General features: G+C 42.9%; 1 protein-coding gene across 1 annotated transcript in view; it reads left to right on the forward strand.

Annotated features, from left to right (window-relative positions):
• The window catches only part of pvrl2l (PVR cell adhesion molecule related 2 like), a 298,334-nt gene that overhangs the window by 273,389 nt on the left and 11,258 nt on the right, over window positions 1-13,687 (forward strand). Inside the window, exons 7-8 of the mRNA XM_030740538.1 lie at window positions 5,354-5,486; window positions 13,480-13,537. Coding sequence (XP_030596398.1) covers window positions 5,354-5,486; window positions 13,480-13,537 — 191 coding nt within the window. The remainder of the gene's footprint in view (window positions 1-5,353; window positions 5,487-13,479; window positions 13,538-13,687) is intronic.

Here is a 13,687-nt window from a genome sequence, read left to right on the forward strand (position 1 = left end):
ACCTTCCCTCCGACACCGAAGCAGCTATTTATAAACCGACTGACTGTACGTGAGCGTGGCGTTCAGGGAGCGAAGCAGGCAGAATGAAAGGAAGTGTGTGAATTGTTTCTTGCTCCTGTGTAAAAACAAAGCACTGCAACCAAACTCGGGCAGCTGAACGTGTAGCAGTCACTCACATCCTGTCGTACTGCATCACATCATGTTACATTTCAGGCACGCAGCCTCGGCGGTTCGGAGGAAAACCTGTTTCTTTTACACTTCTTGGAGGTCTTGAGCAATTTTTCTCAAAACATTTGGTTAAAAAAGTCTGACGCAGCCATTCAATCAACTGTGAGTTTAGTGCTCACTTCTTGAAATGGCCTTTTATGGATGAGTGAGCAGCAGCACCAGTCTTCACTTCTGAGTATAACATCATTTCACTGGTTATTGTTACAACTCCCCATTTTCTACAGGACTCTGAATCTGTGTGATTTCTGCTGCACAGACATCATTTGACATGAAATTACCAAAAAAAAAAAAGCTACACTTTAGCCTGTGCTGCCTCACTCTCATTTTAAAGCTTGTGTTTCTGTGACAGTCAGCGAAGCCGGTCCAGCTCTTAGAAAGGAGAGACTGAAGGAAGGGCAGCAGTGCAAAAACCCCTTTGAGAGCAGCTGCAAGCAGAACAGCTCCTATTGTTCACTTGATCAGCCCCATCAATAATAATTCCAAGTCTTTTTGGATACAACATGATGCTAAGGTTGTAAATGAGATCCACTCCTTCCTCCTGATGTCTGGTGTCAAAAAAGGTGACGTCACAGTTGTTAACATAAGGGGTAAGCCTTTGAGGTACCTCTGCAGATATATTTGGTTATTCTGAGCACAGAGGTCATATTAATGTTTTAAACATAGTGTTATCTGCTGCTGATGCTGACCTCAGATTCCTGAACAGTCACAGCAGACCTTTGCTGGAGCACTTGTTTTCTGTGTGCTGTTTTTGTGAGTGCATTTTTTGTCCATGTTGTGTATCAGAGAGAGATGGTTAAGTGCAGGCCTTGGGCGCAGTGTGTTTCTCTGATGGCTGATACAGCCCACACACCGGAGCGCTTCGTATGGGAGAGAGACGCGGCACTTTACAGGGATTGTTATTTCAATTTCATTTAAACGCCCTGTGATACAGTAGCAATTTCTCACCACTTGAGTGTCACTTAGATAACAGCATTATATCTGCAGATTTGGGGTGCTCAGCTACCAGGTGATGGAGTGAGAAGCGGACAGAAATAGACAGAGCGAAGGTCTGCTGATGTGCGCCTGTGCACACCAGCCAATTCTCACCCACTCGTTTTTTACATCTAAGGAGTGTTGCTGCAGTGTGAAGCCCAGGCTATTGATTTAAGAGAATAAATGTTTGATAATCCAGATAAATATTCCATAACACCAGCAGGAACCAGCGCCGACTATGGGAAATCAAGCTGTGTTGGATAAACACTGAATCTAATGGCTGAGCTGAATGAAAGTGAAAGGTGCAGCTCTCTGTGGTTTGTTTGCAGCAGGACAAAAAAGAGATGAATTTGTGTTGAGTGTGGGACAGCGCGGGTAACACGGTGACTCAACAAACACGTACGAGGTAAACAAACAGAATTGAGTGGACGTGCAGTTCATACAAATACAAACTTTTTGGTTGTTGCTGCATTTTTAATTTGAACGAGGAGCTCGAATTAGGAATTTTATTATGTTTCCGTCCCGATATGGAGCAGATATTTAGGAGTTCGTATTTAAGGCACATAGCAGTGAGTGTAGAACTGTGTCAACACGCAAGAACATGAATGGACAGTTCTACAAAAGCCTGGATAACAAGACATGACAACATTTTTATTAACATATGGATGAGATTAGACAAGGATGATTCTTCTGAGCAGTAAATAATGAGGCACTGCGTTCTGATTGGATAGCACTGTTTTAAGCAGGTGCTGGTTTGAATCCACCTTCCCCTGTTCTCCCTGAGCCTGTGTGGGTTCTCTCAGGAACGCCAGCTTCCTCCCACAGACGTGCATGTTAGCGTCATCTTTGTGAGCGTGAACGTCTGTCTCTGTGTCACCCTGTGACAGGCTGGTCACCTGACCTGGATGAAGGGATTTGAAAAAATATTTAGTTTTTATATTTTATATATTTAGTTTTTATCACACTTTCACGTCATCAAGCAAGTTTTAATATCAGACAAAGATAAACCAAGTTATGATGATGTCATTTATTAAACCCGCCCCCCTCCCACCTCATCAGTTTGTGCCCTGAGCTCGAACACACTCATGCAGCAGGACGATGATCCCAAACACACCTGCAGCTGCGCCTCTGAATGGCTAAAAACGAAGGGTTTGGAGAACCTACTCAAAGTCCAGCCTGATCCTGTTGAAATACTTTGAGGTGACCTTAAATGGGCGCTCGGGCTGGAAAACCTTCCAATGTGGCCGAAGCCAAACAATTCTGCAAAGAAGAGTGGAACAAAGTTCCTCCTCAGTGATGTGAAGGGTTCAGGGGGGGGCTTACCTTTCCACACAGGGGCAGGCAGGTAGCTCAGGTTATCTTTGTCTAATATTAAAATTACGTTGATGGTCTGAAACATGTAAGTGGAACAAATATGCAACAAAAGGGGAAGATACTTTTTCCCAGCTCTGTGCATCACCTGTGTAATCCTGCCTGTAGCTGCCACGTTTCCCACAGGGTTAAATATTTGTAACCAGCTGCATGAACCCTGTTCAGTTTCCAGTTCTTAAAATCAAGCCACACAGCTCGATAAATCCCAAACGGAGAACGCAAACTCAAACATCCAGAGCTGTGCTCTCACAGTTTGCTCTGCTCCTCATATTCTGACCCTGTTCTCTGACGGTCGTGGCTTACAAATTGATCAGAGCTCTGCTTTTATATCTTTTCCCATAAATTTTCTCTTCTGTCCACACATACTGCCATCTCCAGACCCTCTTTATTTGGGGGCTTCCTGGTGGCCATGTAAAGATGGATGACTGTCATAAATGAAAAGAAACCTCAGAGAGCAGTCCTGTAATTACCCCAGTCATATAAAAATAACATATTATGCTCATCAGTGTCGACCTTTTCAAAAGTTTGACATGAAAACTTCAGTTTCTGTTTCTCTTCAAACTGCACATAAGAGCAGGTGGATAGAGATGCACTTAGTGCTGCTCAGCATCTCCGTACTGCCTACAGCCAGAACAACAGGTGTGTTTGATGACGATGCTGCCTGATGCTTTCTGTCTGCTCACAAGTGGATTTTCTGAGAGATGATTAAAAGCAGTTTTGCATCTGCCCTGCTAGAAACAGACGGCTTTTTCCATCCATCCATCTTCTCTTCCCTTCAGGGCTGCACCCCCCTCTTCATCCTCCATCTCTGACCAATCCGTTTTCTGTTACTCTCACAGTGCAACAATCAAGAAAACATCCCCCCTCCCACTACTTCCATATTTTCCATGCAGCTTCTCTTATGCAGCACCGTGACTCATTGTTTATTGAAAAGGCAGTTTGTTATTGACCACAAAAAATCAATGGCACACATCTGCAGTGTAAACTTTGATAACACAGTGACACACATCAAATGAGCCTATAAGGAGAAAAGAGGGAAGTCGCATTCATGATTGTGTGCTTGTGCAGCTCGAGCTGTGAGGCGAGGCTGCTGTTTCCCTCTCCCTTCTCCCTCCATCTGTCTTTCCTCTGCCATGTTCCCCTTTTTCCTTTGTTTTATCCTTCCCACTTCTCCCCTCTATGTTCCCTTCATCTCTCCTTCATCTCTCCTCCTTTCCTTTTCCCTCAGTCTCTGTTTGTGATCACGCATAACTTAGACTTGCTTCCTCTTCTGTCTGTGACCAATATGGCAGCTGTAATAACACACACACACACACACACACACACACACACATGCATGCGCACATGCACACTCTGCCGGGATTTATTCAATTAATATGAAAAACTGTCTCTATCTATCTATCTATCTATCTATCTATCTATCTATCTATCTATCTATCTATCTATCTATCTATCTATCTATCTATCTATCTATCTATCTATCTATCCACTTGCAAAAGAGTCCCACCTGCTGGCCAGGAAGAGCAAATGCATCCTTACTCATCGTGTTAGAGGTTAAAATCAAACACTGGATGATCCAACAGATGTGTATCAATGAGGTCTTCAACTTACAATAAAGAGCTTTATTTACATAATCAGTAATAATATCAGTGTAGCTCCATCAGTGCTAAAAAGTGCTACTTTTTTATTTCACAGATATAAGTGATGTAACCAGTCTGAGTGATGGTAAATTGGTCCAGCTGTCTGTGAGTTGCTGCATGTTTGCATGATCTCTTGTACCATCACTTGAGGCTGCTGGCTTTCTGACCTGGAATCAGGAGGAAGTGTGATTGCTGGAAATGTATTTTTAATGTGACGTGTTTCAGAGGCCGAGCGGAGCAGTTTTTCTTGTTGCAGCAGGATCAAAGGTTGTTTATTTATATTTTAGATAAACACTCAAACATCAGCTAAACATAATGCTAACCAAGTGGAAACCGTGTGGGCAATTATCCTTTTATCATCCCCTTATCAAATGCAGTGGTGTGTGTTTACTTGAGTGTTACTGATGAAATAGCTTTTCACGGGGGAAGAACAAAAACCTGTGAAACGCTGCTCAGCCCTCCCTTTTGTTGTTCCTGCCAGGCTCGCTGCGATAGTCAGCGGCTGAGCACAACGATCCGTGCTGGTTATTGTGTGCTGTTTGCAGCTGCTGTCAGCCTCTTCTTCTCTCTCTTTTTTCCATTTAAATAAGAGCACGCTGTAATGAGAGGCTTTTACACTCAATTCAGATGCCTCGCTGCCCTCTGGAAATCATAAACAGGCTCTTAATTGAAGGGAAATGTCGAGGTCAGCATGTGGCTCAGCCGAAGATTTACAGCATTCACGAGTGTCGGCGTGCCACGGAGCTCAGAAGTGCTTTCATTTACTAGAACTCCGATGAATTTTTTATGTCTCTTTCTTTATACCTGCACTCTGTCGTCACCTCTGATTGGTGCATACGTTGCTGAATAGAAACTTGGCTTTGATTATCTTATTCCTGTACAGTTTCTCCTGATGGCTCATTTTATTCACATGACATTTTTGCGTGTGTGTGTTTGCCGTTTGCTTAACGTGTTTGTGCTCAGCTCCAGTTTTATGACTCTCACAGCTACAAATTATCTTCTCTCAGAGAGATTTCTGCAGCAGAACACATAAAAGAGCAAATTTTTGCAAGTGAGCAGCATTAAAGCGGCAGCAGCAACCACATGACATTTAAATGAACTGATGATGATCTTTCTCTTCTCTCCTCTGTGTCCCATACAAGAAGAGGAACGGCAGCTCATTCAAGGTCCATCAACAGGTGCTGTAATAGGAGCCGTCCTCGGGGCTCTCATCTTCATCTGCATCATCATCATCGGCAGCATCTTCTTCATCCGCAATCGCCAGGAGGACGGAGAGTAAGTCTTCATTAGCAATCCAGCATCTACTTAATTGTTTATTTAACCTCCTGAGCAAAACTAATCCTCCCTCGAGGACTGAGGCTCATTAAGACTTGTTACATGTCATGAGGGGACCCACCAGAGGAAGCTCTGCGACAAATCCTGACCTGAAGTTTATAGCATGAGGCTGCTGGGAGGTTTTATTCCCAAAATGTTCCGCTCTAAGCTCCCATTTCAGCTCCTGCAGTTCCTCTCCTGGGCTTCAGCTGTAAATGGAGATTTATTAAACCTCCGCTGATTTCGCTCCAGTTTGCTGAAGTGGTTTTCCAGTCTGGGGCTTCTTGTGGAGGCATATGGTAAATGAACAAACATGCAGTCACTGTTTCCTGCCTGTTTGCTAAGTCAGGGGTTAATTAGATTTCACTGCAGACATGCTGCTGAGGCTCTAAAGTGCAGCTGCTTACAGTAAACTGATGCAACAAAAAAGATGGAATTTATAGTGGTTATTGCGCATAAATTATTAACCATAAATAATGATAGCAAAGTCAGGGTCAGCGGAGACATCTACTGAGTGATTAATAATTCTGATTAAGGATATGAACCTCTGGCCTCGCTTTTGAACTATCAAATTATTTCCCAGCACTTCCTGTCCTCATGTTTCCTCCTGCAGGCTTTACAGATTCCTTCAGATCTGAAAAAGAAAAAACCTTAAATCTGACAGATGGAGACAAAAATCATTTGTAACATGATGGCACCAGCTCCTGGGATTTATTATTTCAAGGTCAAAAACCAGCAGGTACACCAAAAAAGAAAAGACCATGCAAACCCATTAAGGCTGGTCGCCAGCATCTGCAGTGGCTCGCTTTATGTAATCAGCGTTATGTAAATCTTAAAATATCCACAGCAAGCAAAGCTGCTCAGATTTTTTAAAAGCCCATTTATCTGGCTCACTTTGTCAGGCTAATAAAGAAGTTTCTGTGACTCCTTGAAGATAAGCAGATAAATCTTAATCCTGCACTATCACTAAACTCTGCTTACGGCCTCAGCGTCACATGGCACAGGGGCAGAGTTCTCGGCTACCTGGTGGATGAGGTCAAACATCCAGCTGCTTAACAGCAAATATCTGGCTCATAAGTGGTGGAGACAAAACTATCAGAATCAAACTTTATTGGCCAAGGTATGCTACACATACAAGGAATTTGATTTTGGTTATAGGAGCTCACAGTGCGCAGTATCAGACTTTCACATAAGATAAAATTAATAAGAAGTAAAATAAATAAACTATAACCTGCAATTACTACCTCACTCACTCAGGCACACACACACACACACACACACACACACACATGGTCATACCTATAAACCCTATATTGTGGGAAGTAGGGGTCTAAAGTTAAAATGCTGAGTCTATGATGCTGCTCCAGCATTAGCATTTTGTCTTCTGCCATGCTGCTCTTTTTGGAGCTGGTGACCAAATATGGATGGTGGAGGGTGGACGGTGGAGTTCTAAGTTATCAGCTATAAATCCTCAGTCACACAGGCCGACAGACTGGTCAGTGCCGCTGATCCTCCTGTCCTGTCTCTGTGGTTGTCTGTCAGATTTGCAGGTCTGTGTCTCTCTTGTTATTGCCTGTTTTATTTTGATGCTTTCTTGTCTCTCGTGCTTTGTATGTAGTTCTACTTCCCTTGTCTCATCCTCAGTGATTAGTCCCAGCTGTGCTCCCACCCGTTTACTCTCCCCCTATTATCTCATATGTAGTTATTGTATCTGTGTTCTTACATTCAGTGTTGTGGCACACAGTTTGTCCCTGCCTGTTCACCTGTGAGGTGTGCCCTGCTTACTTTATGGACACACTTTCTTCTAATAAAAGTTGGCTTTGGTTATGCCACTCTGTCTGCTTTTGGGTCCACTTTACACTTTACTCCTTATCCTCACTTCATGACAGCGTCACCTTTTTTATTTTTCTACTGCTTGCCGGGTGGTTTGAGAGTGTTCGCAGACAGGTTGGTGTGTTCAGTGCAAACTTCTAGCAACAACCTGCAAGTTGCCAAAGCAATCACAAGGAGGGTTTCAGTGCAGCACTGTATACATCTTTGCAACCAGTTTCAGACTAGTGACTGCCAGCAACCTCCAGCAACCACTCATCTCATAATCACCGCATAATGCACACTTTACCCAAGCAACCAGAGGTTACCGGGGGGTCACTGACAGGCCTAATGCTACCAAGCTTGATTAGCAAGTTGCATCTGTAGATTGTAGCATGGTTGCATTGCACAGATACCTTTAAATTAAATTAGTGCTTAGTAATACTGTAATTTCACAAAACTGAAGCACAACCTTCTTAGACTGCATAATAAGTAGCATTATCTGTTAGGTAATTGTGTTACAAAGGCTCCAAAAGCACCACAAACACAGACATGAGGTTGAATACCAAGACTCATATTAGCAGAGGTAAGCCCAAAGAGCTTCTGACATCTGTCAATCAAAGCAACCACATCCCAGTAAGAAAAGATATAAAGCTATAAAAGAAAATTAGATAAAACCTTCATTATTAAAGGCTGAACACATGTTTATTTCTGCAGTAAAATTAGGCATTTTTACAGGGCTGTTTATGGGGGTAGACTCACTTTTGGATCCAGCCTCAAGTGGCCACTCCAAAAACTTCAGTTTTTGGCAGTTCAGAATTGGCTTCATGTTCCAGCCCTAAGCATGACACTTGGATAAAAACACAGTGGAAACTGGAGCCCAGAAACAGAACGAAAGCTGCATTATTTCTGCTGGATGAGAAGGTTATTGTTATGATTTGTGGTTTGTTGTGAGACGCTCTGAGGTTTTCAATGTTTGATGCTTTGGAGGCTTTTGAAAGTTTGTTAAATAAAAACTGTGGATCTTATTTTTAAATCCTTTGTATTAATGTGTTCTCCAGCTCCATCTAGCAGCCATTTTTAAATAACCATTAGTGATATTCTTGTTTTTCTTCAACTCAACAAAATGTTTCTTTTTCCTCACAGGAAGTGCTGAATTTTGTATGAAAAAAATCTGAATTGAATTGTTACACAATGTGACATCTTTATACCTACACTGCCAAAAGTATTCACTCGTCTGCCTTCACACACACATGAATCTGAGTAACATCCATTGTTAATCCAGAGGGTTTAATATGATGTGGGCAGCTCTTCTGGGAAGTCTTTCCACAGGTTTAGGAGTGTTTATGGGAATTTCTGACCATTCTTCCAGAAGCACATCTGTGAGGTCAGACACTGATGTTGGAGAGAAGGCCTGGCTCACAGTCTCCGCTCTAATTCCTCCCAAAGGTGTTCTATCAGGCTGAGGTCAGGACTCTGTGCAGGCCAGTCAAGTTCTTCCACACCAAACTGGCTCATCCATGTCTTTATGGAGCTGCTTTGAGCACTGGTGTGCAGTCATGTTTGAACAGGAAGGGGCCATCCCCAAACTGTTCCCACAGAGTTGGAGCATCACATTGTCCCAAATGTCTTGGTATGCTGAAGCATTAAGAGTTCCTTTCACTGGAACTAAGGGGCCGAGCCCAACTCCTGAAAAACACCCCCACACCATAACCCCCCCTCCACCAAACTTTACACGCTCAGACAGGTAACGTTTCCCTGGCAACCACCAAACCCAGACTCCTCCCTCAGATTGGCAGATGGAGAAGTGTGATTCATCCCTCCAGAGAACTCGTCTCCACTGCTCTAGAGTCCAGTGGCGGCGTGCTTTACACCACTGCATCAACACTTTGCATTGAGCTTGGTGATGTAAGGCTTGGATGCAGCTGCCATGGAAACCCATTCATGAAGATCTCTCCACACTGTTCTTGAGCTGATCTGAACAGCTGATTCACTGTTGTTGAAAATATGGTCATAAAATAATGGCTCACACACTGCTGAACTCTAATATTCATGTTTATTGGATCTAATGATCTTTCAAGGACACCTGCTCTTCATCAGACAGTGAAACACTAGGCAATGCCATCTTAAGTTACCTGTGATTGGTCACATGATGATGACCAATTGCAACAACATCCAAAAAGAACCATGTCTCACACGGGACAAAGAGTCAACAAACAATTCACAAATCATACACACTGACCTGAAATACGTCAGACAAATAAAGATTATCACCGCAAACCCAACAGCAAACTAAATCAAAAGTATGCATAATATCTCAAGTAATATCTAACAATAAAATGTTTGTTATAATTCAGTAGACAAATAGGATGATAATAATAATAATAATACATTTTATTTGTAAGCACCTTTCAAAACATCCAAGGACACTTTACACACATTAAAACAACAATCCCATAAAAGCACAAAAATAAATCAAATTCAGGTGACCTGGGAGCTAGAGTGAGCAGGCTTTCTTAAACAGGTGAGTTCTGAGTCGTGCCTTGAAGACAGGGAGTGAGTCCATGTTACAAATGTCAGGTGTGAGAGAGTTCCACAGTCGTGGAGCGGAGTGAGAAAAAGCTTCATTCCCCGTGGTGCTGAGGCGGGCGGGGGGTACAGTAAGGCAGATGGAAGAAGACGAACGAAGGAAGTGGAGGAGGAGGCGATGAGGAGAAGATCAGACAGATAGGGAGGGGGCAGGTTGTGGGTGGATTTGAATGTGTTCAGAAGAATTTGGAATTGAACTGGGAGCCAGTGCAGCTGCTGTAGGACTGGGGTGATGTGGTGAAATGGGGGGGTTTGAACCGTTTGAAGCTTTTGGAGGGATTTGAGAGGGAGGCCAAATAGAAGAGAATTACAGTAATCAATACGGGAGGTAAGAAGACTATGAACGAGGATAGAGGTAGTATGCGGGGAGAGGGAGGGGCGGACATGATTAAAGTATGCAGTCCGGGAAATATTATTGATATGGGAGTGGAAAGATAGAGTAATGTCAAGAATGACACCCAGACTCTTAACCTGAGGGGAGGGGAGGGGGGAAACTGAGGAACTATTGATTGTGAGGGAGAAACTGTCGACTTTGGATAGGATGGATTTTGTTCTGACAAGGAGGAACTCAGTTTTATCACTGTTTAAGAAAGTTTGAGATGAACCAAGATTTGATTTCAGACGAGCAGGTGGTGAGGGAGGAGGGTGGGAGTGACGAATTAGGTTTGGTGGATAAATAGATGGGTGTCATCTGCAAAGCAGTGAAAATTAATACTAAATTTGCAAAAGATATCGCCAAGGGGAGGGAGATAAGTAATAAAAAGGAGGGGCCCCAGAACAGAACCCTGAGGCACACCTGTGGTAACAGCTGAGGGGTGGGATTGAAAGACTTAAGCTGGATGAACTGAGTGTGCAGATCAAAACCAGTCAAGTGGGATGCAGGTGATGCCAATGGAAGATAATCTGTAGAGGAGGATGTTATGGGAGATGGTGTCAAAGGTCGCACTCAGATCAAGGAGGATGAGGATGGAGAGTAGTCCAGAATCAGCTGCCATAAGAAGGTCACTGATGATTTTTAGTAGAGCAGTTTCTGAGCTGTGGGGGCTGAAACCAGACTGGAACTGTTCGTACAGACTGTTTTGGGTTAAATGGGAGTGAAGTTGAATAGCGACTTTTTTTTTTTTTTCAAGTATTTTGGAAATGAAGGGTAGGTTAGAGATGGGGCAAAGATTATTGTAATAATTTGGATCTGAACCAGGCTTTTTCAGAATTGGAGCAACAGCAGCAGTTTTAAAGAGTGGGAACAATTCCAGCAGTAAGAGAAGAGTGAATAAGGTCAGATATGAAGGGGAGGCAGGATTTAACCAGAGCTGCAGGAGGAGGATCAAGGAGACGTGTGGAGGGCTTGGATTTATGGATGAGGTCAGTGATTTCAGATAAAAATGATTTACCCAATCAACCACAATGTGTCACATACAGTATCTGTTATTTAAGGAAATGTAAATATACTATATCAAAAAAATGAAGGCTCAATATGAGGTCTTACACTGCCATCAGGTATCTCTGTGATCAAGAGTAAGAAAACTCCTAAAAAGGTGCCTGTACTGTTAGATGCAGTAGTTACATTAAACATGATCTACAGCACATGGATCCATGACAGAGCCACAGAAAAACCGCATTTATGTGACATAAGAATGCAAAAATCATAAGAAAGGACAAATGTCCGTTTCCTCATTAAGACCTTCATAAAGTATCAAGAGTATAAACCTGTAAAAGCAGAGCGTTAATGTCGCCTCCTCTTTTGGGGAACTGTGTGTGCTCAGTGCCAGTATAACTCAGATAATACTCACTGATTCATGCATCGGTGACATGATTTCTGATGGCACGTCTGTGTTTAAAAAGTCTGGATGTTTCACCAAAGTAAGCCAGCCCACGAGGACATTTAAGCATATATATTATATTATTCCTTTAATCAGAAAAGTTCTGCCTGTGTGTGAATGATAAAAGATCTTTGTTTTATGAGTGAAGCTGAGTTATTACGTTTGTAATTCCCAGACTCCACAGCACTCAGCCACAAAGTAGAAGAAGATGAAAAATCTGCTATAATGCTGATACTTTAATATTGGTATTTTACTGTCACTGTTTTATATCATTTATCACCGATCGTGTTAGTCACACTCACTGGAACACTGCAGGCTTTAGGTGGCTGGATAAAAGTGAGCCTGTTATAGTCACTCCCCTGGAGGCTCAGGGCCTCATTTTTTCCCTATTAAGACCACTCTCATTTATATTTAAAAGCTTCACTTTTATCTAATGCACAACTTTTTGTTCACATGACACTGTATCACCATTCTAATAAAGTTCATGTTGCTTAGGACAGCATGCCCAGAAATTTCAGTCTGAAGTCCCACCTGTGTTCATTTAATATAAATAATGTGTGGGAATGAATTTTGTATACTCAGATAAGACTGCCTTAATGAGTTTTTAATAATGGGAGTTTTGGACAGCTGTCTGTGGGAGTATTTTGGGGGCAGGTATTTTCACCTGGGAAGCCTTTCATTTTGACAGCTGTTAGATCTACTGTAGATGATGGGAAGCCCTCAGTGATCTGTGTTTCTGAGCCTGCGCAAAGGAGCTGAACTAGTGGAGTTTATAGCGGATTGGCCGACGGAGACGCCACTCTGTGCAAACTAGCCAATGACAGTGAGGGGGTGGGGTGAGCTTTGGGGGAAAAGGTATATCTGTCAACTCTGAGAGGGACTGGGAGCGCTTCTCTCCTTTTCCCTCTGTCTCCTTTGCTAATGGCTCAAAGGCACACACTCCCAGGAGGGCTTATTTGCTCTCTTGTATTCTGTTGAACTCTGTGCAGCAACAAAACTCATCTCCAGTGACTTTTTTGGAAAGCTTGGGTTTAATGCTGAAATTGGGGTTACTCCTGCCTGCAAGAGGGGTAACAGGAGAGTCAAACCACGGACCGACAATAGCTAACATGTTTCTAATATTAGTGGGTCTTCTGAACAGAGTCTGTGGTGCAGTGGGCCAATGTCCCTTAAGAGGAGGGTCAGATGTGCTGATATTTATTGATAATGGTGGCCATATCTTTAGTCAAATGTAATTAATAGACTTAAGGTGGTGCCACCTGGTGTTTCATTGTCTGATGAAGGTGTGATTAAAACATCATAAACTCTTATATGTAATAAAGAAGAATATTGGAGTTCTGCGGTGGTGGTGAGGATACGCGTGGATTTTTTTACTGTCGTTTCCAATCACTTCCACTTTGTCCCACTAACAGCTGACTGTGGAGTATTTAGTAGTGACTGGACTTGTTGCACAGGTATCATCCTATCACGGTACCACGCTGGGGTTCACTGAGCTCCTGAGAGCGACCCGTTCTTTCACTGATGTTAGTAGAAGCAGTCTGCATGCCTGCTTGTTTATACACCTGTGGAAGTGACTGGGACACCTGGATTCAGTGACCTGGAAGACTTTTGGCAGTGTGGTATATTTCTGTGATCTTTCAGTGGCCTGAGTTGTTTCTTTGCTGAATACAAAGAAATCTGATATCTTAACGAAACAGAGATCAATACCACATTTTCTTTGTCTTTTGTTCAATCAGAGGCCCCCCCAAGCACAAGCCACCTCCCCCCATGAAGGCAGGCAGTTCAACAGAAATGGTGAGTGGTCGGCGTGGTTTCAAATCAATCCTTATTGTCACTACAATTATATTCTACTCACACACACACATGCAGTCCATTTGGACAGTCATGATGGGGCTAATGGCTATTGATTGGAGATCTGAGTTGGCTTATGTGTGCCAAAATAAT

This window comes from Archocentrus centrarchus, chromosome 11 (genome assembly GCF_007364275.1).
Source record: "Archocentrus centrarchus isolate MPI-CPG fArcCen1 chromosome 11, fArcCen1, whole genome shotgun sequence".
NCBI lineage: Eukaryota > Metazoa > Chordata > Actinopteri > Cichliformes > Cichlidae > Archocentrus > Archocentrus centrarchus.